The 23560-nt window shown below is 54.4% G+C and overlaps 1 protein-coding gene across 1 annotated transcript; it reads right to left on the bottom strand.

Moving 5' to 3' along the window:
• Positions 1–3876: 3876 nt before the first annotated feature.
• TNNT2 (troponin T2, cardiac type) lies at positions 3877–22611 on the bottom strand. The gene is made up of 16 exons (XM_007988976.3): positions 22473–22611; positions 18044–18098; positions 16933–16943; positions 16815–16829; positions 14602–14631; positions 12950–13027; positions 12564–12599; positions 11625–11658; positions 10410–10470; positions 9992–10108; positions 9093–9170; positions 8083–8193; positions 6725–6834; positions 6089–6179; positions 4486–4526; positions 3877–4118 (listed from the first exon to the last, which is right to left on the bottom strand). Exons 2-16 carry the CDS (start codon positions 18082–18084, stop codon positions 4073–4075), a joined length of 900 nt encoding a protein of 299 aa, XP_007987167.1. The 5' UTR covers positions 18085–18098; positions 22473–22611; the 3' UTR covers positions 3877–4072.
• Positions 22612–23560: the final 949 nt, after the last annotated feature.

Below are 23560 nucleotides of genomic sequence, written 5' to 3'. Positions count from 1 at the left end.
GCAGCAACTCCCGCCCACCCCCAACACCTGGTGGTCTATCTGGTCAGGGAGAAGGCCAGGCCGTGGAATCCAGGAGGAAAGAGGAGCCATTGAAGAGTTCCCTAAAACCACACAGGCAAGGAGGGGCCAGCCCAGACCCAGCATGGATGAACTCTTCTGCAGACTTTGAGCCCTTGAGAAAGGCTGATAACGTGTTCTCATCCAGAAGGCAGTAGCAGTGGCTCGTGCTGATTACACACTATGCACTAAACACTGTGCTAGTTACTGCATGTTTATTTCATTTAGCCTTCATAACAATCCCCATTGTCTAGAGAGGGGAACTTAAGCACAGAGAAGGTAAGGAATTTGACCAAAATCCCAGAGTGAGAAGGGGCAGAGCCAGAGTTTGATGGGAGAAAGTGAGGCTCTAGCTTCAGAGCATGGGGGCTTCAGCTGGAGGAGCTGTATTCCCAGGCGAGGGAGCCCTGGGGGAACACCTTGTTCTCTCCCAGCTCTACCTCTAAAGTGGGCATCACATGAACGAGCTCTGCCCGGGATGAGAGCTTGTTTGGAGAACGAATCTGATGACAGGACGGCAGAAGAGTCTTCACCTCTGACTCAGGGCTGAGAAGAGCCTGCAAGTAATTTTCCCTGAGCGTTTGGTGTACACAGGGTGCTGAGAGGCCCACGAGGCAACGGGTCATAGATTGAAAGTAGAGTGAGATGGAATCTGAGGGGCGTAGAAGGAGGTCCCTGCAGGGGACAGTGGGGACACTGGGGGTCAGGGTGTCTGGGTGGGCGTCAACTCACCCCGCTACATCCAGCTCCTCAGTGGTCAGGAGTCCCAGGCCAGCTCTTGGCCACTGCTGCACCTTCAGTGTTTGGTTCAGGACCATCATAAGCACAAGAGTGATGGAAGTGGCAGGTGAACTGAGGAGGGCGTGTGGAGACCCTATCTATGAAGCTATCTCAGTGTGTTCTGTGCACACATCCATGATCTTTCTGTTCCCTAGGAATACCATAGGGAGAGCACAGGATCACTTGGCCTGAAACCCTCACCCTTGCCTTTTGAAATTGGCAGGACTCCCTGCACTGGGCTGATGGACCAGGTGTGCCCCTGCACCCCGGCACTCACTTGCTCTCTCCTCTGTCCTGGGATAGGACAAAGTCCCCTTCCCAGGCTCCACTTATGGACTAGTGCTCCAGGTTCCATGCAGACCAGGTGTCTGCAGATCTTCTGCCTAGAGGCAGCACTTGGGTTAACCTGTGGTGTTCCTCTTAAGATGACGGGATGGTGACCTCAACTGAGTGAGGCTCCCATGGGGGCAGTGTCTGGGGCACTCCGAAGTTCTTTCCTGAATACCAGGTGACCTTAGGAGAAAAGCAATTAAGTGGGACCTGGTCTTAGGGGCTGTTCAGAGTCAGAGGACAAGGTGTCTTCTGTGCCCACCTCTGGGCACAATTTTTTTTTTTTGAGACGGAGTCTCGTTCTGTCGCCAGGCTGGAGTGCAGTGGCACAATCTCGGCTCACTGCAACCTCTACCTCCCGGGTTCAAGCAATTCCCCTGCCTCTGCCTCTTGAGCCCTACTACAGGCGCGCACCACCATGCCCGGTTTTTTTTTTTTTTTTTTTTTAGTAGAGAAGGGGTTTCACCATATTGCCCAGGATGGTGTCGGTCTCCTGATCTCATGATCCACCTGCCTCGGCCTTCCAAAGTGCTGGGATTACAGGCATGAGCCACCGCGCCCGGCCTGGGCACAATTTTTAAAAGAGAGACCACATCTACTAGAGCAGGGGTCCCCAACTTCTGCACTGCGGACCGGACTGTACCAGTCTCTGGCCTGTTAAGAACCAGGCTGCAGAGCAGGAGGTGAGCTGTGGGTGGGCGAGCATGACCGCCTGAGCTCCGCCTCCTGTCAGATGAGCAGCAGCATTAGATTCTCATAGGAGTGCGAATCCTACTGTGAACTGTGCGTGCGAGGGATCTAGGGTGCAGGCTCCTTAGGAGAATCTATTACCTGACGCTCCGAAGTGAAACAGTTTCATCCTGAAACCACCCCCACCCACCCACCCCTACTCTTCCTCCCCACCCCACCCCGTCCATGGAAAAATAGTCTTCCAAGAAAATGGTCCTTGGTGCCAAAAAGGTTGGGGACCACTGTACTAGAGAAATGATCACAAGGACCCTGCTGGGAGAGGGGGAGCGGGAGACAGGGCCCCAGACACAGGACCCATCGTGACCTCTTGTTGCTCCAAGGAGACACCGAGGCATAGGAGGTAGAGCCAAGGCGGCAGGTGGGGGTGGGGTGCAATGCCTCTTTATGGGGAGAGGGGCTAGGACACTGCCCCAGCTGTCCTATCTGGCAAACTGGGAGAGTAGGGCTGGCACATGCCAGGAGCTACCAGTGGGTCTCCCAGAGCCCATGGTGAGAGCCCTCCTTGGGCCTGAGGCCTATATCCTGCCTCCCTGTCCATTGTGGGGGCACTTATGATGGAGCCTTCTTGTCCCCACCAGAAGATGCTTGGATTCTGCTAATAACTGTATCTCTTCAAACACACTATGCTGGCTCTTGCTTCTCGAACTTTCTAAGTGCCATTCCCAGCCTCACCCCCAACCTCTTCCCCTAGATTTTCCCCTCCTCACCCTCTGGCACTTGGCCTAGACACTCTTTCCTTCAGAAAGCCTTCCCACCTGCCAGGGTTATGCATCTCCGCAGCATCACACCCCCCACCCTCCTCTGTCACCCAAGGCTGGGACCTCTGCTTGCTGTTCCCCTGCTGCTGGATGTGAGCTCTGTGAGCTCCATGAGGAATGTGCTGGCTTAAATCACAGCACCCCACACCCAGCACAGTGTCTAGCGTATAGTTGGTGCTCAGGAGGTATTTGAATGATTGAATGAATGAATGAATAAGAAATGAGGCCGAGACCCCAGGCTAAGACCCTCCCTGTGGCCCAAGGACCATTTCCTCTTCATCTCTCACCACATGGATCCCAGTGCTTGGCATACAGCACCGGATAACAGGTCTGCATTTTCTCCTGGGAGCATGAGAGCCACGCCTGCAGGAAGAGATGAGTCTAACAGAGTGTGACATTGGGTGGCATAGCTGTGACAGCACATGCTCTAGCAAGCAGAAGTAGATTCGCTCTGGCTGGGAGACCACAGGAAGCCTTTCCAGACACAGCTCATCAGGCACTTGCTGATGGGTGGCAAGTGGGAGCCAAGGGAAGGAATCGGGAATTGGGAGAAATTCCATGCCTAGCAAAGGGATGAAGGGTCAAGAGAATGTGTCCTCTCAGGCTTTCCTCTGGAGAGGAGGATGGTGCCCTCTCATCGTTTCCTTGTCTTTCTGCCAACTGAAATCCATGCCACCAAGCTGTCCTCTTCAGCTTTGGACCCTGTGGTTTAAGCCCTCGAGGATGTGCAGATCATGGGAGGGGGAAACTGAGGCACCCAGATTAACCCACACCTCTTAACAACTCAGACCTGAATGGCTGCCCAATAAAACCTGCCTTCCTTCCTTCCTCAAGAGCTCCCTGTCCCTCAGACACCTGGTTCCTAGGGCCCTGGCTAGGAGGAGAAAGAGAATGGGAACCATCCAAAGAGGCCTGCATTGTTCTCCAGTGAGTGACTCACACAGGGAATGCTCTGTCCCCCTCAACAGCATTTTTCCCATGTGCTGTTTCGGTGACTCCCAGGAGCTATGATCAGAAGTCCTTTCCACTGCTCTTGCTTCCTGGGCTGTACCTGGGCCTTCCACCCTCTCCCCAGCTGGAGGCAAGCAGGGAGACCAGACAGGGGAAAGCTCCTCCGAGCCTGGCAGATTCCGGGGGCCTGTGAGACCAACGTCTCACCTCAGTTTCTCTCTCTCTGAAGGGGAAGTGACAGAAATGCCAGTCAGTGTGTGGTGGATTTTTATTACAGGTGTGAAGTGGGTGTGGGAGCAGGCAGGAGGGGTGACTCCCACCTAGACCAGCTCCCCATTTCCAAACAGGAGCTGTCCGGGGTGCCCAGGAGGACCCAGGAACTAGGGGAGTGCAGGCCGGAGACAGGTGTGAGCGAGGAGCAGATCTTTGGTGAAGGAGGCTGGGCCCTACTTCCAGCGCCCGGTGACTTTGGCCTTCCCGCGGGTCTTGGAGCTGCAGGGGAAGCAGGACCCAGTGACATGGACACACAGGCAGGGTAGCAGGTCACCATGGGGCTTGGGTAGGATGGGGGTGCCAAAGGTGAGAGGAGCAGCCTGGAGCTGCCTCCAGGGGCAGAATAGGGCAGCAGCCTGAAGCTGGAGGGAGGCTTCTCTGCCCCATATCCCACACCCACCAGCAAGCAGAGGCCACAGGGAGAGAAGCACGAGGCCCCGGAGGACCCGGAGAAGGAAACCTGTGGGCTGAAGCAGAGGAGGAAAGCCTGGGAGCCTGGTGCGCTCCAAGGAGGAATGGGATGGCTGGAAGGTAGGGAAGGAGGGGACAGGCGGTGGGCTAAGCGAGGATGACCTCAGACACTTACACTTTCTGGTTATCGTTGATCCTGTTTCGGAGAACATTGATCTGCAAGAAAAGTGGGAAGAACAAAGAGCAACACTGAAGCTGACTGGCTCAGGTCCCAGGTGGCCTGGGGATGGGGAGAAGGGGGCTGAGTGCAGTGGTGCAGTAGAAGGAGGAGCATCGAAGAGTAGGATGGGTTAGGATAGTCAAGGGTCAGGAGGGGCCCGTGTGCCACAGGCAGAAGCCAAGGAGCAGCTTCCAGGATGCCTCATGGGCCTCTCACTGTGGGGTTCCAGGGGCATAGTAGGTCCAGGATGAGAGTCCCATAAGGAGGGCCTCTGAGAGCTGGGCACAAAGCTGGAGGCTGTGTCATGGAGCTCTCCTAGCAGCCCAGCCCAAGACCCCTCTGGGGCTCCCCGACCCAGCTGTCCACCATCCCGGAAGCTGTGCCCTTTGAGGGGTAGCATCCCTATGCACACCCCTGCAGGGCGCTGCCCCAAAGTTTGGCAAATCTGTATCCTGTTGGTCAGTGCAGAGTTCAGTGTGGAACCAAAAAAAAAGAAAAAAGTGGAAGACGCAGGCCTAGAGAGGCCATAACAATGGCTGACACCTGCTGAACATTTAGTGGGTGCCAGGCTCTGTCCCGAGCACCTTCCCAGATATGAACCCATAGGACTGCTATGAGGGCGTCATAAGTTAATACATGGGACGTGCTGGGAACAGTGATTGGAACACTATAGTAATAATAATAATTAGTATTATCTCTGTAACCCTCACAATCACCCTGTGAAGTAGATCGTAGTGTTACCTGTGGAAATGGAGGCAAGGAACAGTAGACTAACTCACCCAACGTCACACAGCCAGTGAGGGGCACAGGTCAGGCATTATGGCTCCAAAGTCCATGCCATTGTCACCAGGCAATACAGCCTCTCTCCATATTGGGAGGTGGGAGTGCCCTGTAGCCCCTAGGGCTTCTTACCCAGGGAGGAGTGGTTTGGCAGGAGCAGCAGAGGAGACCCTCCAGGGGAAGCTGAATTCTTCCCTTAGTCAGCAAAGAGGCCCCAGGGCTGGGGTTGAGGGACTGGGTAGGGAAGGAAGGACTGGTGCCCAGGTCCGAGCTCAGGGATGTAGCATCCGTGTCCTCTAAGCCATTTCCTTGCCTAGGACCCTCATTAGTGCACATAGGACCCTGAAAGACTGTGGGCTTGAAGCTCAGCCTATCTGTGACCACACCAGGGCCTGAGGAGTACGTGGGGAGAAGCACCTCTCTGAGGGCAGCCCTCCCCCTCCACTGGGGGTCCTGGCTTGGTGCATCCTGGTCCCTGTATCCAGCTCAGATCACTGAGCTGCTGCCTCGATGTGTTGGAGACCCCCAGGTTTGGAACCCCAAGAAAGTGTCTCTGCTCAGCACCAGCAAGCTCTCAGACACTTCCAGCAAGCAGTTGTCAATGCGGTGGACATGGAACACTGCTGAAGGCCAGGCAGCAGGGGCAGATGCAGGAGCTGAAGGGGGCTGGTGGGGGATAGGGACAGGGACCCAGGGACCTGGAGCAGTATTATGGGACGCAGTGAACCAGGAGGAGCATGAGCTGGAGACACTGGGCGGGGACAGCATGGCAGCCCACCTCATATTTCTGCTGCTTGAACTTCTCCTGCAGGTCGAACTTCTCTGCCTCCAAGTTATAGATGCTCTGCCACAGCTCCTTGGCCTTCTCCCTGCACAGGCGAGGGTGGGAATGGGGTGAGGGCCAGTAAGGAAGGGCCCTCCTGGGCTTCCGTCCTGGTCCCGGTTCACCCCCCAGGGTTCCAGCCCTCCTTCCCACCTCCAGGCCTGCCAAGGGTACCCCAGCCCACCCCCTGGGCCTGACCCAGCCTGGGGACCAGACGGCAGCACCCAGTGCTCAGGAATGGACACCAGGGGCTGCCAGGGCAAAGTTCCAAGAACAAACAGGGAGCGGGAGAAGCCCTTCTGGCGCAGGAGAGCATCTAGTTCAGTCCCCTGTACTGACACCCGTGTGCAGGTGGGTAAGATGAAGCTCAGAGAGATGGGGCACCTGCTCAGTTCTCTTTGCCCATCAACAAAGCCCAGAAAGGAGCTGGCCCGACCTGCTGGAGCCCAGCTCTGGTCCCACCGAATTTGCCGTGGGAAAATATGTGAGGCAGTCACGCCCTCTGGTGGCTCATACAAGAAGTGCCCTCGGCCCGACCCCTCCCGGAGCAGATGCGGGCAGTGCCCCAGGACCCCTCCTCCCAGCCCCCACCTCAGCTGATCTTCATTCAGGTGGTCGATGGCCAGCACCTTCCTTCTCTCGGCCAGAATCTTCTTCTTCTTTTCCCGCTCGGTCTGCCTCTTCCCACTTTTCCGCTCTGTCTGAAGGGTGTGGGAAGCAGAGAAAACTGACCAGATTGCCCCCTCCCTGTCCCCTAACCCTCCCCAAACCCCGTGGGGGTGGAGCAAGGCCTGTAGGAGGGCCAGGTTCTTATGCTCGTCTTCCTGCCACACCCCACGCTACATGCATTCCCTGGGGAAACTGAGGCGGGGCAAGGAGGATCATGTCAGCCTCTTCCTTCTTTGCCTAACTAATCTCTTCCGCTTCTCACCAGCTTCCCCCCGTCCCTAGCCAGCCCAATCTCTTCACTCCTTCCCTCCAGCAAGGCGCCTTTCCCTCCCAGGGAGCTCCCCAAAACTATGGGGAGGAAGAAGGCGTAAGGTTTTTGGTACCCACCTGGGCCTGCTAAACCGGGAAACCATGAGAGAGAGGCCCAGAGAAAAAGACCAAGACGGCAACAGAGACACAGAGAGAAGGCGGGAAGACAAAGGCAAAGAGACACGGAAAAGAAGATTCAGACACTCGCTGTAGGCAGCCGGCTTTACTAGGACGTGGGTCTGGGGGTTACAGCAGGGGCTGTTTGATAGACTGATGCCAAAGTCTTGGCTGGTGTGGTCACCATGGGGGCAGAGGCAGGGGGTGGCCTAGTTCTGAGCTGGGGACTAAGCTGGAAATCTAAGAAAATGTTTTTATTCCTTCCCTACCCAGAGAAAATAAATTTCACATACCCCTCCTCCCTTGAGAATGGAGGATCTAGGAGGAATGGGGCCCAAAAGTTAGGGATTGAGAGTCAGTTTCCAGGAACAAACAACCTCACATCTGTGTGGCACATAGACGCTTTCCATGGTAGCTCATCTGGGCTTCTCAAAGCATCAAGGCAGGCAATACGAGTGCCAGTTAAGGAAACTGAGGCTCAGAGGTTGCAAAAGCAACTGCATGTGGCAGAGTTGGGTCTCCAACTAGAGCTCTGACTGTAGGCACAAGGCTCTTCCAGCTGCACCCAGCCTCCTTGAGGGCTCCTGAGCACTGCTGGGGCCAGGCATGGGGAACACCACTGGTGCCCCAGGCTCTGCCTGTAGCCCCTATCCCAGCAGGCCCTTCCTAGTGCAAGTCACCGTCAGGCTGAAAACCAGCTCAGGGGCTGGGCATGAGGAGACCTCAGTCTCCCACCCACAAGAGCTGGGAATCCCTTCCTGGCATCTGACCTAAAGTCTACCTGCTGCAGTGGACACCTCATTCCTCAGGGCTATACCAGGACCTCCTGGCGACCCCTGCTGCTCCCCACCTACCTTCTGGATGTAACCCCCAAAATGCATCATGTTGGACAAAGCCTTCTTCTTCCGGGCCTCATCCTCAGCCTTCCTCCTGTTCTCCTCTTCCTCTCGTCGAGCCCTCTCTTCCTGATTTACAGCAAGCAGGAAGAAAGCAAATTAGGGGAAAGGATGGGAAACCCCAATTCTGGGCTGAAGCTTATGGTCTTTATGGGTGAGCTCAGCTTTCTGTCCGCTGGACAAGGAGCTTTCTGAGGGGGTAGCTCCCAGCACAGGGTTGGCCCACAGGAGTCCACTGACTGAGAAATGACTGTGTGAATGAATGAGGTCCTGATTCCGAAATGTGAGGACTCGTCACCCCCTCAAGCTGGGAGTGCCTCTGGAAGACCTGTTGCTCTGGAAATGCCTTCAGCAGCTGCACAGAAGAAAGCTATGGGGCCTTCAGCTCCCACGAAGTCTGCACTGGGGAAGGGATGAGGGCTGGAGAGTGTTTTAAAATAACACGTTCATAAGGACCCAGGCGTTTCTCTCTGGTTTGCTGATACATTGTCAGAACCAAGACAATGTCCAGCACTTCCTAGGTTGATATTGATGATTTTTTTTTTTTTTTTTTTTTTTTTTGAGATGGAGTTTCGCTTTTGTTGCCCAGGCTGGAGTGCAGTGGCGTGATCTCGGCTCACTGCAACCTCTGCCTCCTGGGTTGGTGATTGCCTCCTGGTGATTCTCGTGCCTCAGCCTCCCAAGTAGCTGGGAGTACAGGCATGTGCCACCATGGTCAGTTAAGTTTGTATTTTTAGTAGAGACGGGGTTTCTCCATTTGGTCAGGGCAGCATCGAACTCCCAACCTCAGGTGATCCACCCACCTTGGCCTCCCAAAGTGCTGGGATTGTAAGCGTGAGCCACCACACCTGGCCAATATTGTCTCTTGACTGATTTCATTCATGTTGATGAATAGAGAGGGGTCTGGGGGCCCAGCAGGAGCTGGGAGCATGGGGGTACTCCATGGGCCTGGGCTGGGGGTCACTTACAGCCAGGCGGTTCTGCCGCTCCTTCTCCCGCTCATTCCGGATGCGCTGCTGCTCGGCCCGCTCTGCCCGACGTCTCTCCTAAGGCGAAGAGGCAAAGCCCACCCAGGTGTGCATAGGGAGAAGGTGACATTGCAGGTACAAAAACCTGCATGGTGTGGCAAGGGAATTCCTGGGGGGGGGGGTTCCTCCCAGAGTGTTGAAGCAGTGGTGCCCGGCCTCCAAGGGCCTCCACTTTCAGCCAGCTCCACGGACATGCACAGCAGGGTACCTGCGGTGACCCATCTCCAACATTCCTCATGGTGAGACTACCCTCCACAATTGGGAAACATCAGGCAGGCTCCTCCTGAGCTCTGCCCTCACCTGCATCCCACCCTGCCCTGGCAGCTGCTCTGTGCCATATGCCTGGATAGATGGCCAAGTCATTGCTCCAGCCAGAGCAGCATGTCTGTGGGAAGGCAAGTTTGATGGGGAGAAACAAAAGCAATCAAAGCAGCCTCCATGATCTGCAGGAGAAGGATGTGGGATTCTGCAGGTCACACTCAAGTTCCCTTCATCTGTGGGGGAAGAGGAGGCAAGGGCAGGGGTGGGGCAGCAGGCCTGTGACCAACCAGTCCACAGCCTGGGCCTGAATTAGGCCCTGAGGAGGCCTGAAACAGATCAGACTCAGCTCTGGTGGTCAAGGAGCATCCAGTCGGGTGGGGAGAGCAGGCAGGGACCCAAGACACCAGTCAGGGCTGCAGGAGCTGTGCAGAGTGCCGGAGAGCCCCTGAAGGAGAGCTCACACCCAGCTGGGTTTGAGGCACCAGGGAAGGCTGTCTGGAGGAGGTGGGGCCTCGCGAAAGGGAAGGAGGACAGACTGGGCCATCAGAGAACATTAGGTGGGCAGACGGGACACCTACGATCCTGTCCTTCAGAGAAACGAGCTCCTCCTCCTCCTTCTTCCTATTCTCAAAGTGAGCCTCGATCAGTGCCTGCAACTCATTCAGGTCCTTCTCCATGCGCTTCCGGTGGATGTCCTGTGGGTGGACCACTGTGGCTCAGAGGCTGCCCCTCCAAAGAGGCCAGGGGAGAGATGGGTGGGCTAGACACACCCCACCACAATGCAGAAGACCTCTGGCAGGGTCTGGCGCTTGGCCAGGGAAGGGGCAACTGTGGCCTGAACCCAGGACCACACTCATGGACGGGCACCCACCCTGGCCGGTGCTGCACCCATCCCACCTGTGCTCTACCCCAGCCCCAGGTCACAAAATCTCTGTCACTGGGAGCCCTTGGGACTATCCCCAGCCCAGGCCTGCTCAACCCACAGCCACCACTCACATCAAAGTCCACTCTCTCTCCATCGGGGATCTTGGGAGGCACCAAGTTGGGCATGAACGACCTGTTGGAGACAGGAATAGTCAGTGAGCATCAGCCCCATTCTGGACCCAGGGACTAAGAGTGTCCAGGACAGGGTCCTACTCCTTCCTAGAGAATCTTCCAGCACTGCCCCTACGAACCACAGCAATGATATTAACACTGATGTCAACAATGGCAGTCCTCAGCCTTGCTCAGCACCTGGGAAAGCACAAAGCTCTTTCACATATGCCATTTCACTTCATTCTCATGATATGCCCATGAAGTAGGTATTGTTAATCTCACTTGGGAGAACTGAGGCTCAGGGAGGTAGAGTGACTTGCTCAAAGCTACACAACTTGGAATCCAAGAATCTGTGACAAGATGGCATGCTTGTCGGACTCCAAATCCCCTGGTGGACCCCGCAGAAACTCGCCATGAACCCGGGAGTCTTGCAGTTTGGTCCTGGTCCCAACACATACTGAGACCCTGGGGGTTCTCTGATTCTTCGTATCTCCATCTTCCCCCAGCTGTGTGGAGCTGAAATGAGATACCGCAGTGCACAAGAGGCCAGGAAAGGGAAAGGCACTGGACAAATGAACGGATCTAGGATGTCTTGGGCTGGTTTCAGAAGCCCCCACTGAAATGGGAAGAGCCTATGAGTGGGAAGAGGTGCCGTCTGCTGGCAGGGTTGGCATCATCAAAAAGGAAATGCTCCCTATACCCCAGCCCCCCAGCAGACACCACCTCCAGGTGGACTTCACGTGTGTGGCACCAAGCTGCCCTGCCCTGCCCCCTCTCAGCTCTCTGAAGCCACCATGCCTAGGCTGACACGGTTTCATTGTTTAGCTCCCCACAATTTGCTTCCCTTTATCCCCAGGTCCCACCTCAGCCATGGAGGAAGGTGTTCTGGCCATACTGTGAGAGAGGACAGTGTCTGTTCAGGGCTCTTCTTCTAGAAGAACACAGCCTCATCCCTGCCAGGGTGCACGATCAGTGATGGAGTGTTGGGTGGAATTCAGCCCTCACTCCCTTAGGAAGAGATCCTTGTGCAGTACACAACTTGTACAACTGTATGTGGTGGTCTGTGCCCACCAAATCCCCAGCCCATGCCCACTGCCCCTACTGCACTCCTGTTCCATCATTATCCTCTCTCCCTGAGCCTCTGCTCCTGGCTCTACCCAGGTGCATCCCACTCACCTGGGCTTGGGTTTGGACTCCTCCATTGGGCCATCTGGAGGAGACAGAAGCACACAGCCATGGGTCAGGGGGCCCCAGATGTAGTCCCAACTCCACCCTCGATGAGCTAGACCCCTGTGGATTTCCATTTCCCCAGCTGCACAGAGAGTCCCTCCCGGCACTGGGGAGCCCTGATTCCAGGAACATCCGGGAGAACAAAGGCAGCAGGGGCTGCAGATGCCACACTCCCTCTCCCATAGAGTTCTGCAGGGCACACACTCACACAGTGTGGAATTTCACACAAAGCCTTCTCTCACTCACCAGTTCTGGGCAAAGCAATTTTGCTTCTTTTGGGCTTCACAGTGGGGAGGATTCCTTTGGAAAGGTCCCCAGGGGTCCTGGCCCTAGAATCCCTTCCCAGGTCTTTGCCTCCTTTGTTACCCCCTGGACTTCCTGGTAGCCACAGGGCAGAAGCTGATGACATGATTCCAAGCCCCAGCTGGTTGTCCCCTCCCCTCTGGAGAAGTGACTGGGACCACCTAGAACCCTGGTGAAGGCTGCAGCATGACGATGACTGCAGCAATGGCCCACCATGACCATCTATGCATTGGGATTTCATCCTACGGATGCCACATCCTACAAGTGACTTCACCTAAGCTCTAGGAGCTTCATGTGTAGATATGACTTCTGGGTCCCATTGCTCTGTCCAGACCAGGGGGCTGGACAATGGTCCCCTCTCCCACTGGGTGCCACCAATGCAGCTTCTCTGGGAGGAGAAGGGGCAAAGTTTAAAGCTCAACATCTAAAACTTCGGAAGTGCCACCAAGTTCTGTCCTCTCCTCTCCCAAACCCTCTCAGTGCACACCCACTTCCCTGGAAGGAGCACGGTGGGCATTCTCCTCCAAAGCTGCGGTGAGGGGCTCCTTTGCCTCTCTTGTACCTCTCTCCTGATATCCTTACCTTCAGCTTCCTTTGCTTCCTCTTCTTCTCCATCTTCTAAATGAAACACGAGAAATCAATCAAGGTCCTTGTTCTGAGCTCAAGTCCCCCCATCCCACCAAGAGCCTCCCCCACAAATAAGTCCTAGCCAAGATGCACGCTGTTGGTTTTTGGGGTCACAGAGCTGTGTCTCGCACGCACATTCCCCTGGACCCAAGACTCTGCCTGACACAAGAGAAGGGCTGAGTCAACGTTTGTTGACTGGGCAATCAACAGTTGAATCTTAGCCAATAGGAGAATCAGGTGCACATGGGAAAGCCTGTTCTGGGGTTTCTTACTGCCTCAGGAATGGCTCCGGGGGCTCTCACCACTCCCTGAGGTCCCTGCACCCTCATCCAGAGACTTACCTTCTGCCCTGGTCTCCTCGGTCTCAGCCTCTGCTTCAGCCCCATCCTCAGCATCCTCTTCTGCTGCCTCCTCCTGCTCTAGAGAAGTGAAGCAGACAGAGTGAAGAAGCAGGCCCCACTCATGCTATCAGGCAGAACCCAGAGCAGAGAACAGGCAGTGGGGAGTGGGGATGGGGGTCAAGACATCCAGGTCCAGACGAATTTGGGGACAACCAACGTGAATGCCAGGGGGCTGCCATTCTTGATTTTGACTGTCAGCTGCCTCCTCCCACCCAGCTTAGCCCCACTCATCCCAGAGACCTCTCTGATGACAGGACTCCACCTCCTTCCCCAACTTTCCAACCCAGAAGTTCCACCCCGTGTCTAGCACCACAGAACATGCCCTGCTTAAGCTGAAGTGTCCGGAAGCTCCTGTCCTGAACCTAGTGACTCTAGACACCCTCAATCCATATTTCAAAGAAACCAAAAGAGTATGACTGTGTGGCTGGATGGTGCGCCCAACATCTGGATCTTCATACTATCCAGAAAGTGGACAGGATTTTTCTATTTTCATCCATTTGTTTGGCAGGATGTGGCCCCCATCTCAATCAGGCACTTGGAGTAGACAGACAGACACAGATAAGGGAGACAAGATGCTGCCTGGCCTGGGCTCTGCCTGTAGGAAGTGTTCTGTGATGCCTGTTCACTGATGCACTGGGAAGTGGGTGCCTCTTGGCAGAGGGAGAAGAAAAAGCCTCAGGCAGGAGGAAGACACCATCATGGGAGAAGGGTCGGCCTTCATCCTCTCTGTCCTCCCTTCCCAGGTCTGAGTCCTCTCTGAAGCCTGGAGATACCTTTTCTTTGATCCCTGCAGGAGTCTTGCCTCAAAATGATCCTTCTAGGTGTGAAAGCAGAGGGCTAGCGAGGAAGGACATGGCCATTGTGGGGTTCACCTTTAGGCCATCCTGTTCGCACCTCTGCCACCTCATCTGGCATGTCACTTCTCCGTACAATATACCCCACCCCACCCAGTGGCCATGCCACATCCCAAGGATGAGGAGCTTACTGTCTCCCCAGCACACCTACTGCATCTTGAGATATCGCTGTCAGGACACACTTTCTAAAATGACGCCCTGGTCTCACTCCCTTGTCTTGGTCCTGTGCTCCCCATCAGCAGGGCGCATCTGAAGGCTGACGTCATGTCCTTCCTGCTCTGGCTATTTCCAGTCTCCCTGGCTGTTCACCAGAGGACTTTGTCCCCAGACCCCCCAATCAACACCCTGGACACCCTGCCTGGCGCTGTCCAGCTCCTAAGGAGCGCCAAGCACGGAACACTGGGATGTGCGCGGGGGCAGAGTGGCGCTGCTGGCTTCCAGATGCCAGGCCCCCTCTATGGCCACATTTGGAGCAGTTTGGGAGACCAGCCAACCTGGGTCCCTCCCACCGCCCAGCCCAGGGAAAGGATCAGGAACCAGGAAGAGGAGCCAGTGGCCCTGAGGGTCAGGCATGATGAGCAACTCGGAACTGTGATCCTGGTCCCTGGGACGACTGACCCACTCCATCCCTGACCCCAACTCCCACCCCCTAGCCCCCAGAGCAGGGCCCCTGGACAAGCAGGCTGTACTCGGGACAGCAGGCAGCAGAAAGCACCACAGAAGGAAAGGCTGTACTACCGTCTTCGTCCTCTCTCCAGTCTTCCTCTTCTGAGGTTCAGGGAGTGGCCGCAGCGGAGGGGAAAAGCGAGACAGGTTAGTCTAGGAGCAGAGAGCCCAGGGCAGGAGCAGCCACCCAGCGCAGTGGTTTTAAGAGTGTGGGCTTTGGAGTTAGGCCAGCGTTCCAATTCCCAAGCCACTACTTTCCAGCAACAGGGGCAACTCTCTTCTCAGTTGCTTCCCTGAGCCTCAGGTGCCTCATCAGTAAAATGGGGATCATTCTACTCACTTCTCAGCCCTAGTGAGGACTGAATGACCTAGCACGCATAGAGCGCCCAGCAGGTGCCTGGCATAGGAGGAGCACGCTATCTGTGGTAACTGCACTGCCTCTAGACGACAGAGCCTTGGCTTCCTTCTTACGAAGACAGAGGCCCCTAAAGAGCAGAGAGTGGGGGATAATTCACTCCCATCAAATTTCCTGCCCTTAACGAGCATGCCCATGTTCCTGCTCTGAATGAGGCTCTTGGGTATTCTGCAAACCATGTCCAGTTTCCAGAAGCCACACTTTAGAAAGGCTCACTGGAGAGCCTGGCCCCAGGGGAGATTTGCCCGGCCTTTTGGGAGGAGGCTGCCCCATCTGAGAAGGGTCCAGCATTATAACCCTAAGGAAAGAGGTTGCATCTACAATAGTTGTTCTATGTACAAATATCTGCCCAAAAAACAGTTCCAGCAAGTGGAACAATTCCTCTCCTGGAAGAGGGACACTTGGCACTATCTATCCTGCAGGCTTAGTGGACACCCATCTAGAGGTTGCTCTCTCTTGATTATTTGCAGCCAGATCCTCAGCTGTGTGGGAGGCGGGTCTCATCTATTCACGGCAAGCAAGGCAGATGCTACATGGCTCAGACCCCAGTGCAGTGGAGAATGACGCTGTTAACTCACAGCCAAATTCTACCGTGTGTGGCAGGCAGATTGGTCCCAAATCAAGAGATCTATGTCACTAACCCCACCACCCCAAACCTGTTACAAGGAAGTGGGAAATTCTCCAAAACAAAGGAAGGGCCACCATATCAAGAGTCTGTTCAGGGAACACAGCAGAATTTGGAACCAGCTAGATTTTTGATTCAAAAATATATTTCCAATAGCTTCTGAAGTATCTGGTGTTCTTTGAAAACCATAAAAGATGCCTGTGACCTCTTTCAGTTTCTCCTGTGACTTTCTCTTCTGTCTCCTCTTTGGCTAGACATCCCCGGAACAGCCCTAAATGTCCAGGAGGGTCTCCATTTTCCCTAGGAGCCATGGGAGCAAAGGAGGGGCCATCTGAGCTCCCCCCTTGGACCTTCATAGAGACCCTTCTCCTAATGTCTACACGCCACATGCTGAAGTGATACCTGAGCCACTAAAAGGCAGGGTCCACCTGCCTGGGGTGTAGAGGGAGGACTGGCATGAAGCCTCTGAATCACTTCCATGCACCAAGCTCTCAGGAAGAAGGAAAAGTGAGGGCATTCTTTCAGAGAGATGTGGGACCCACAGCTGAGGAGGGCAATGGGTTAACTGATCAGAATAGGAGCAGCAAGAGGGGCCTCTGCAAGCTCAGAGTCATAACAAAGCTTCATGCCGAGATAAGACTTCTCAGATCACTGAGCAATTTCATACTCACAATCGCATTCGAGAAATTACTAAATGGAATCTTTCAGGGTGTATCATGGCATTGTGGTTATGTTTTTTAAGTAGTACTTATCTCTTAGAGATACAGTGTAGCGAAATCTTGAAGCATGAAATGACATGGTGCCTGGGAACAATTTTGGACGTCTGCTCTAAAATAACTGGGGAAAGGCGGAGTATGGAGGAAAGAAGATTGGCCCTAAGATGATGATTGTTGAAGCTGGTAATGGGTACATTGGGCAGGGGGAGCATTATTATTATTATTGCTACCTTTATATGCATTTAAAATTTCCCATGATAAAAGGGAAAAGAAGCAAAAATAATTGGGAAAAGTGGTCATTGGGTTTGAAGCAAATGACAGACAGAAGAGACAGGTTTAAATTGTTTGCCTCAAGACCCGAGCAACCCAGATAGGACTGATTCCCATTTTAGAAGGCACCGTTGTTAGAGGATCTTGCTGAGCTGAGAGTGAGGAGCAGGGACAGATGAGCTGCTTTCCCAGGGCTCCCAGGATTTCCACATTCCTGAGCCTGCCCCTTTCTGGCTCTCCATCTGCCTGGGGTACATACCTTCAACAGCTGCTTCTGCTCAGAAGAGAAGTCCAGGCAGCAAGAGAAGAGAGAAGAGGTGGGTCAGTTTCAAACCAGGCTGTCTTTGATCCAAATGAGTACACACGTTTACGCTTACCTTCCTGCTCCCTGAGAGCAACAGGAAACACTGTTATTAGCTCGCACACACGCACATGCAAACACACATGCCTGTACACATATGTACACATGCATGCACACACATGCACGCACAGGCTTGCACACACTGGCCTTTCCCCAAAGATAATCCCCCTTTTTCTTCCCCTTGTTGGCTAGTGGAGTCCATGCTGCCCTGCCCACCTTGCAATGACACCCACTAGCCTGGCCTGCCCTTCTCATGCAGGGCTGCCTCCTACCATCTTCGGCAAGCCTCCGCCCCGGCCAGCTTCGTCTCACCAGCTTTCTGCTCACTTACTCTTTCCATCTTTGCCCAGGCTATACCCCTTTCTAGAAAGTCCTGCACTCTCCCAAATCTCTTATCTCTCCAAATTCTACACAGGTAGGACCTGCCTTCTCCACACAGCCCCCTGACTATTCCAGCCCCTGATCTCCCTCTCCTCAGAACTCCTGCACTACCAACAGCCTGCTCTCCACACCGGGTCCCATTTGCTAATTTCTTCCCCCAGTTTATGTCTTCATATCTCAACAAGATAGTAAGTTTTGTGAGGGCAGGAGCTGTGCCTATACCTCTGTCTCCTCCCTGGTGACCACTATCCTCCGTAGTTTTTGGATTGGCTGTGTCCCGCCCCCTGGTTTCCCTCTGGGACAGGACTGTGGGCAGGGCACTGTCAGGGAGAGGAGGGATCCAAGACAGGGTGATAACACTGGGTTCTGAGCTGGGTTTTGGGGAGCACAATCAGCTCTGTGGCCTCTACAGAGTCATTGAACCTTCCTCAGTCAGTTTCAGGAGACCCAACGTCTCAGCTTCTCTGTTCATGGCCAGTCACCTAGCCAGGACTGGCCAAGGACCCCAAAGACCCTAGAGCTGAACCCCTGTGCTTCCCAAAGTCCCTCGGCCTGTGCTCTGCCTGTGATCTATAACCCAGGGGTACAGGAGTGGAAAGGAAATGGCTATATCTCTCCCCAGGGTGCCCAAAACACACATAGCTACTTCTACCCAGAATCCTAGGACAGCTGGGAGGCTCCTGGACCAGGCGTCAGGGCAGCGGGGGGAGGGGACCCCACTCAGGCAGGATGCTGCAGATACTCACTCCTCCTCATACTCTTCCACCACCTCTTCCGTGTCAGACATGGTCTCTGCTCTCCCTCCAAAAAGAGAAAAATGTCAGTGCAGGTGCAAAGGGAAGCCTGCCTTCCTCAGAAGAGTTCTGGCCCCTGTTTTACAGAGATCAGAGAGGCCTGGGCTGAATCTAGTTCCACCCCTTATGAGCTGTGCGACCTGCAACAAAAAGCCTCTTTCCTCCCCTGTCAGGGGAGATAGTGACACCCGCATGGCAGCAAGGCCACCTGATGACGTCCACTTCATTCCTTGCCCCTGAACAGGCAACATTGCCTGGGATGCTGCGTTTCCATCTGTGACACTCAAGACAATGTCTGCAGTTTCTCACCCTTTCCGTCCACTCCGCCCACCCCCACTCCACAGGATCTGTTTGGCACTGCACAAATCTTCACTGCACAAATCTTCACTGCACAAAGGCTCACTGCAGCCTCAACCTTCCGGGCTTAAGCAATTCTCCCACCTCAGCCTCCTGAGTTGCTGGGACTATGGTTGTGCACCACCATGCCCAGCTAATTTTTGTATTTGTAGTAGAGCTGGGATTTTGCCACATTGCCCAGGCTGTTTCGAACTCCTGGGCTCAAGGGATCCTCCTGCCTTAGCCTCTCAAAGTGCTGAGATTACAGGCGTGAGCCACCACACCCATTTCATCTGTGCTGGACAAAAGTGAGACCTGGACAAAAGGTATTTGGGCACCCCAAGAGACCGGCCTGGACGAAATTTATTTAGAGACCCTATCTCTAAATAAATAAATAAATAAATAAATAAATAAATAAATAAATAAAAGCACACAGAAGGGATCCTTGTGGTTTGGGATCTTTTCAGTATGTCGACTATGGTGATGGATACATGAACCTACACAGGTTAAAGTTGTTTAGAGTTTCTCACACACAAGGTGCAATTGTGGGCAAATCTGAATAAGATCATAGATTGTATTGATGTCCAATCTTGGTTTTGATATGGTACTAGTTTTGCAAATGTTGCCCTTGGGAGAAACTGGGCACAGTGTGTAAGGGCTCGCTATTAAAGACAACTGCATATTAGTCTTTAATTATCTCAATGAAATTCCGATTTAAAAAATGTTCCCCCAGGGAACTCATTCTGAGATCATCTTCTCACTTCACTGGGAACAGATAATCTAGATTCAGATCCTCTTCCATTAGCTTGCTGAGGGTGTTTAGGCAAGTCTTTTTAACATCTCCAAACCTCAGCCCTTTCTCTGTCTCATGGAGATAAAGTGTACACATCCTGGCTACTCAGGGTCTTTATGAGGCTCCAGCTGACATTAACAAAAGGGGAAGGCATTAGGCAATGTCAGGTGTTACAGTGCGCGTGTAATCACAGGGAGGGGGCAGACAGCAAGCGCTTGAGTGTGAGACTAATCTCATTTTGAATGCTGGCTCCAGCATGCATTTGCCTGCGACCTTGGCAAGGTCACTTAACCTCCCTACATCTCAGCTCCCTTTGCTGTGAAATTGCTGCTCTTCTTGGGTAGGTGTGAGGAACAGAGCTGGTGTGAAGTGTAGGCATTTAGCTAATAACTGCTATGACCTAGCCCTCCTGGGCCATGACAGTGCACTGCTCCAGGGACACAATCACGTTGTTTGAAACGTGAGCAGCAGCCTCTGTTGTAGTGCAATATGCCAGCCCCACAGCCTCCCTGATGTTGGCTTCCAAGGGAGAGAATGGACGGGGTGATGTGACAGTGAGGCTGAAGTGAGGTGGGAGAAGAATGAGAATGATGGCAGGACCACCCTCCAATGCTCCTCCTCTGCTGCCCGCCTCCTGCGCCACTCAATGCCTGCCAGCGCTGCAGCACTAATTTCAGACCCAAGCCTCAGGATGAGGCCAGAGGCACATAGATAGTCCTGCTCACTCCCTCACCACCTCTCCCTGCACACCCCCCAGAGTGGCTGAGACCAACCCAGACACTCATCTGTGGACATCAGGCAAGAGCCAGGGCTCTGGTTGGGTGGGGTGATGACTGCCGTAAGGCAGCCTCTTTGAGGTTGAGCCATTCCAAGGCAGCTGCCACTGCCCAGCTGCCCCTCTAGGTGGAGACTTCCCCAGACTCAGCACCCACTGCAGCCCTGGATTGACAGCCTTCAGACCCTGTTCCCATTATGTCCAGTCCTGCTGGGTTAGAAACAAGCACAGCTGCAGCACAGTGGTCCCTCCCCTGCTCCCTCTGCTGGAGCAGGATGAGGACAGTGAGGGAGGAGCCTTGTTTACAAGGAGCTCTGAACCACAGCTCTGAGCCACTTTTTTGCCCCAACCCCCAGGGTGGGGTGGGTAGGTGAGCAAAAGAGACGTCAAGTGTGCGAGGTGCTATAATGGGGGATCAAGCCTCATTCTGCTGGAAAAAAGACTCAAACCCCAGAGAGTCTCCAAATGGGTCTTAGGACGAGCGTGGCCAAAGAGAATAGCCTTCCTAACCCCAGGATGGGTGGGGGTGACAACTGTTACCCAAAGCCCCAGAGGAGCCACCAGAACTAGTGACTTGAGAACTTGAGGAGCTCCTGCCTGAGCCCCAGAAGGAGCCTGTCCCTCAGTGGGAGGGAGAAAATTCTCAGAGGAACCGTGCATGTCCAGCCTGGGTGAATAGCTTCTAGCTTTCCCTCTCCTCTCCTATTCTGCCCTTCCACCAGTTCAGAGCCACTGGGCATGGTGCTGGGGGCTCACAGGAGGACAGAGCGCTTGGACTCCTCTCCCTGTTCCTGGGAGCACCATCCAGCTCCCAAAAATAGCACGCAGACATGGCGGATGGAGGAGGGCTTTCAGCCAGCCCAGAGGACACCACCACGCCAGTGGCTCAAAGGCAGGACCTGATGCAGAGGAAAGAGGTGGGCTGAGACTGGAGGCTGCAGAATGGGAGAGGGTCAAGAACCTGGCAGGGCAAGGGTCCCAGAATGTCTTGAAACACCTGTGTCCTCACACCCAAGTCCCACCCCCTTCCACAGGCAGCTTTCTAGCCTAACACATTCACAGCCAAGAGATCAGGGTCACCTTTCTTGGAGAGTGAAGCAAAGACAATAGAAGGCATAAAGCATACTGACCTTGGGGTCAAAAAATCTGGGCTTAAAACCCAGATTTTGCTGTGTGGCCTTATTTAAGTCACCTAGCCTCTCTGACTTCAGTTAACCAACTATAAAACAGAAGAGCCTTGAGTTCTGTCCTTGTAGAAACAGTCTCCGAGTTTCTGAGAAGCACAGGCCCCACCCCTCAGTCCTTGTCCCCAGCATTCGACTGGGATTTTCCTGAGCCAACAGCTGTTAGCCCACCAGGAGAGCGGGGGTAAGGGGATGGGGAGAGAGCAGGAGGAGTGGAAGTGGCGGGCAGAAAGTAGGAGGCAACAGGCAACCTGATCCTCTCAGATTCCACTTTTGCAGAGAGAAGGAAGATTCGCCCTCTAAGACATGGGTCAGAAAAGGAATTTGGGAGGGCAGGTAGCTTCCTGGCTACAGCAGGCCGGGAATGTGCTCTGAAATTCCTTACACACCAGGCAACCCCCTGCCCGAATAGTCTTCAGCCTGCCCAGGAGAAACTAGAAACCAAGGGAATCCTTCTCTACCACTCCTGGGCACAGAGCAAGGCCTGTCCCAAGATGGGGTGTTGGGGTGGGATGGGACAAGGGTTACGCTTACAGGGACCCAGGTTAAACCCTTTAATGCCAACCAGCTGGGCTCACACCCAAGGGGAGGTTCTCCCAGTGAGGCCTTTCCCCATCTGCCCCTCAAGTGCAGCTCAGTTCAGGGTCCTCTCTGGGAGGGAATGGCACTGAGTCAGTGGCATCAAATGGAATTCCTGCGTCGGCCTGGAGAGGCGCTGCAGTGGACCCTGCACATCTGGTGGTTCTCAGTGCTTCCAGGACAGTTTCTGAGTTCCTGGCCTTGAGAATATGACCAGGGGACTCACCTGACTGACAGGGCTGCAGTCTCACTCTGCTCTCTGGGACTCAAGAAGGACCTGCCTGGAGTGCTATAGGTGACCCTCGGCCTGGAACAAGCAATTTGGGGGAGTCCCTATTGGTTAGAGCCTCATTGTATTTAGAGCAGGCAGAGGCCTAGCAAATATTTAGCCCACTCTACAGATGAGAAAACTGAGGCCTGGGGAGGGAAAGTGCCTCACCCAAGAGTTTACAACTCTACATCTTTAGTGGCAGGTCCAGAACTCCAACCCTGGTCTCCAATGGCCACATGGGATTCTCTCTCTCTGCTCTATTGTACCAATCTTGGAGCCCAGTCCTGGCAACCCCTCCTCTGAAGTGTGACTTCCACCAGGAGGGGCCATGGACTTCTGCAGACACAGGCAGACTCTGGGTAAAGATGCCAGGGCCCAAGACCCTCACATCTCCCCGTCCATTCTCTGTTCTTCTCTTCCCCAGAGCCCTGCCCGAGCCTTACCTCAGAACAGCAGCTGCCGACAGATCCTGGAGGCGTCTGCTCAGCCTCGGCAGGGACTGGGTGAGGCAGAGGATGGAGAGGGCTTTAAGCAGGCATGTGGGCTGGGGCCTGGTGAGCCAGCCCTGCGGAGGGAGGAATGCACGACAGGGGATGGGTGGGGCAGGGGGATGGCAGTGGGGGTGGGGGGTGTTGGCTGCTATTTTGGCAGGTGCCAGGGACAAGGCTACAGGAACATGTACCCCACGCCATATAAGCCCATGTGGTCCTCCAGCTGCTCAGATAAGCTATTTAAAACCAGAGCAGATATGCAGGGAACAGTCATGCAACATAAACCAGCTGTCCCTCTTGAGAATCCTGATAAAGCAGAGGCCAGAAACCCAGGCCTGGGAGGGCTGGCTGGGAACAGGGTTGGGGGGCAGAAGGTAACCTCCAAGACACTCTGTAAGTCTCAGCACCAGAATCTTGGAAGGCAGAGGGCAAGAGCTACGTGCTGCTCCACTGGAACCGATGCTGGGGATGAAGACACCTTCCAGGCTACCAGCTCCTAATGAATGGGCTGAGCAGCCTTGGGCAGGTGGCCGGCTCTGCCAGCCTCCGTGAGGGCATCTGCAAGGTGGGTCTTCTCCATGACCCCCAAAGCCATGTGGCACACCCTCCTCACAGGGAATGGACTTAAACCGCTACGGGCAGCCAGATACAAGGTAGAACTTCCAGTCAAGAACCTTGAACAGGCGGCTCATTGTGCGAGACGGGTGATGCGGACTCTCGAAGGTCATCCCCTAACGGCTTTAAAATCAAACAGTGCCGGACTATGACCTGCTAAACCTGCTAGACTGCAGATGCATGTGTCAGGCCCCGGGCTTTCGCTTGCTTGCCTGTGTCTGACCATGTGCATGCACTTGTACGTTCAGGGCTGGCCCATTGCAGGGTTCGGTAGATTATGAAAATGAAAGAGACAGGCGGAACGCAAGCCAGTGGGCAGCTGAGCTGACTCTCCCCTCCATCTCACTCTGAATCTTCACAGCCTAGGTCCTGCTTGACTCTGAAGCAGGAATGGTCCTCCTCTGGACCAGGCCCTCCCCTCCCCC

Source organism: Chlorocebus sabaeus, chromosome 25 (assembly GCF_047675955.1).
Source record: "Chlorocebus sabaeus isolate Y175 chromosome 25, mChlSab1.0.hap1, whole genome shotgun sequence".
Lineage (NCBI taxonomy): Eukaryota > Metazoa > Chordata > Mammalia > Primates > Cercopithecidae > Chlorocebus > Chlorocebus sabaeus.
The sequence above is the reverse complement of the archived record's forward strand: the minus strand, read 5'-3'. Positions and strand labels throughout refer to the sequence as shown.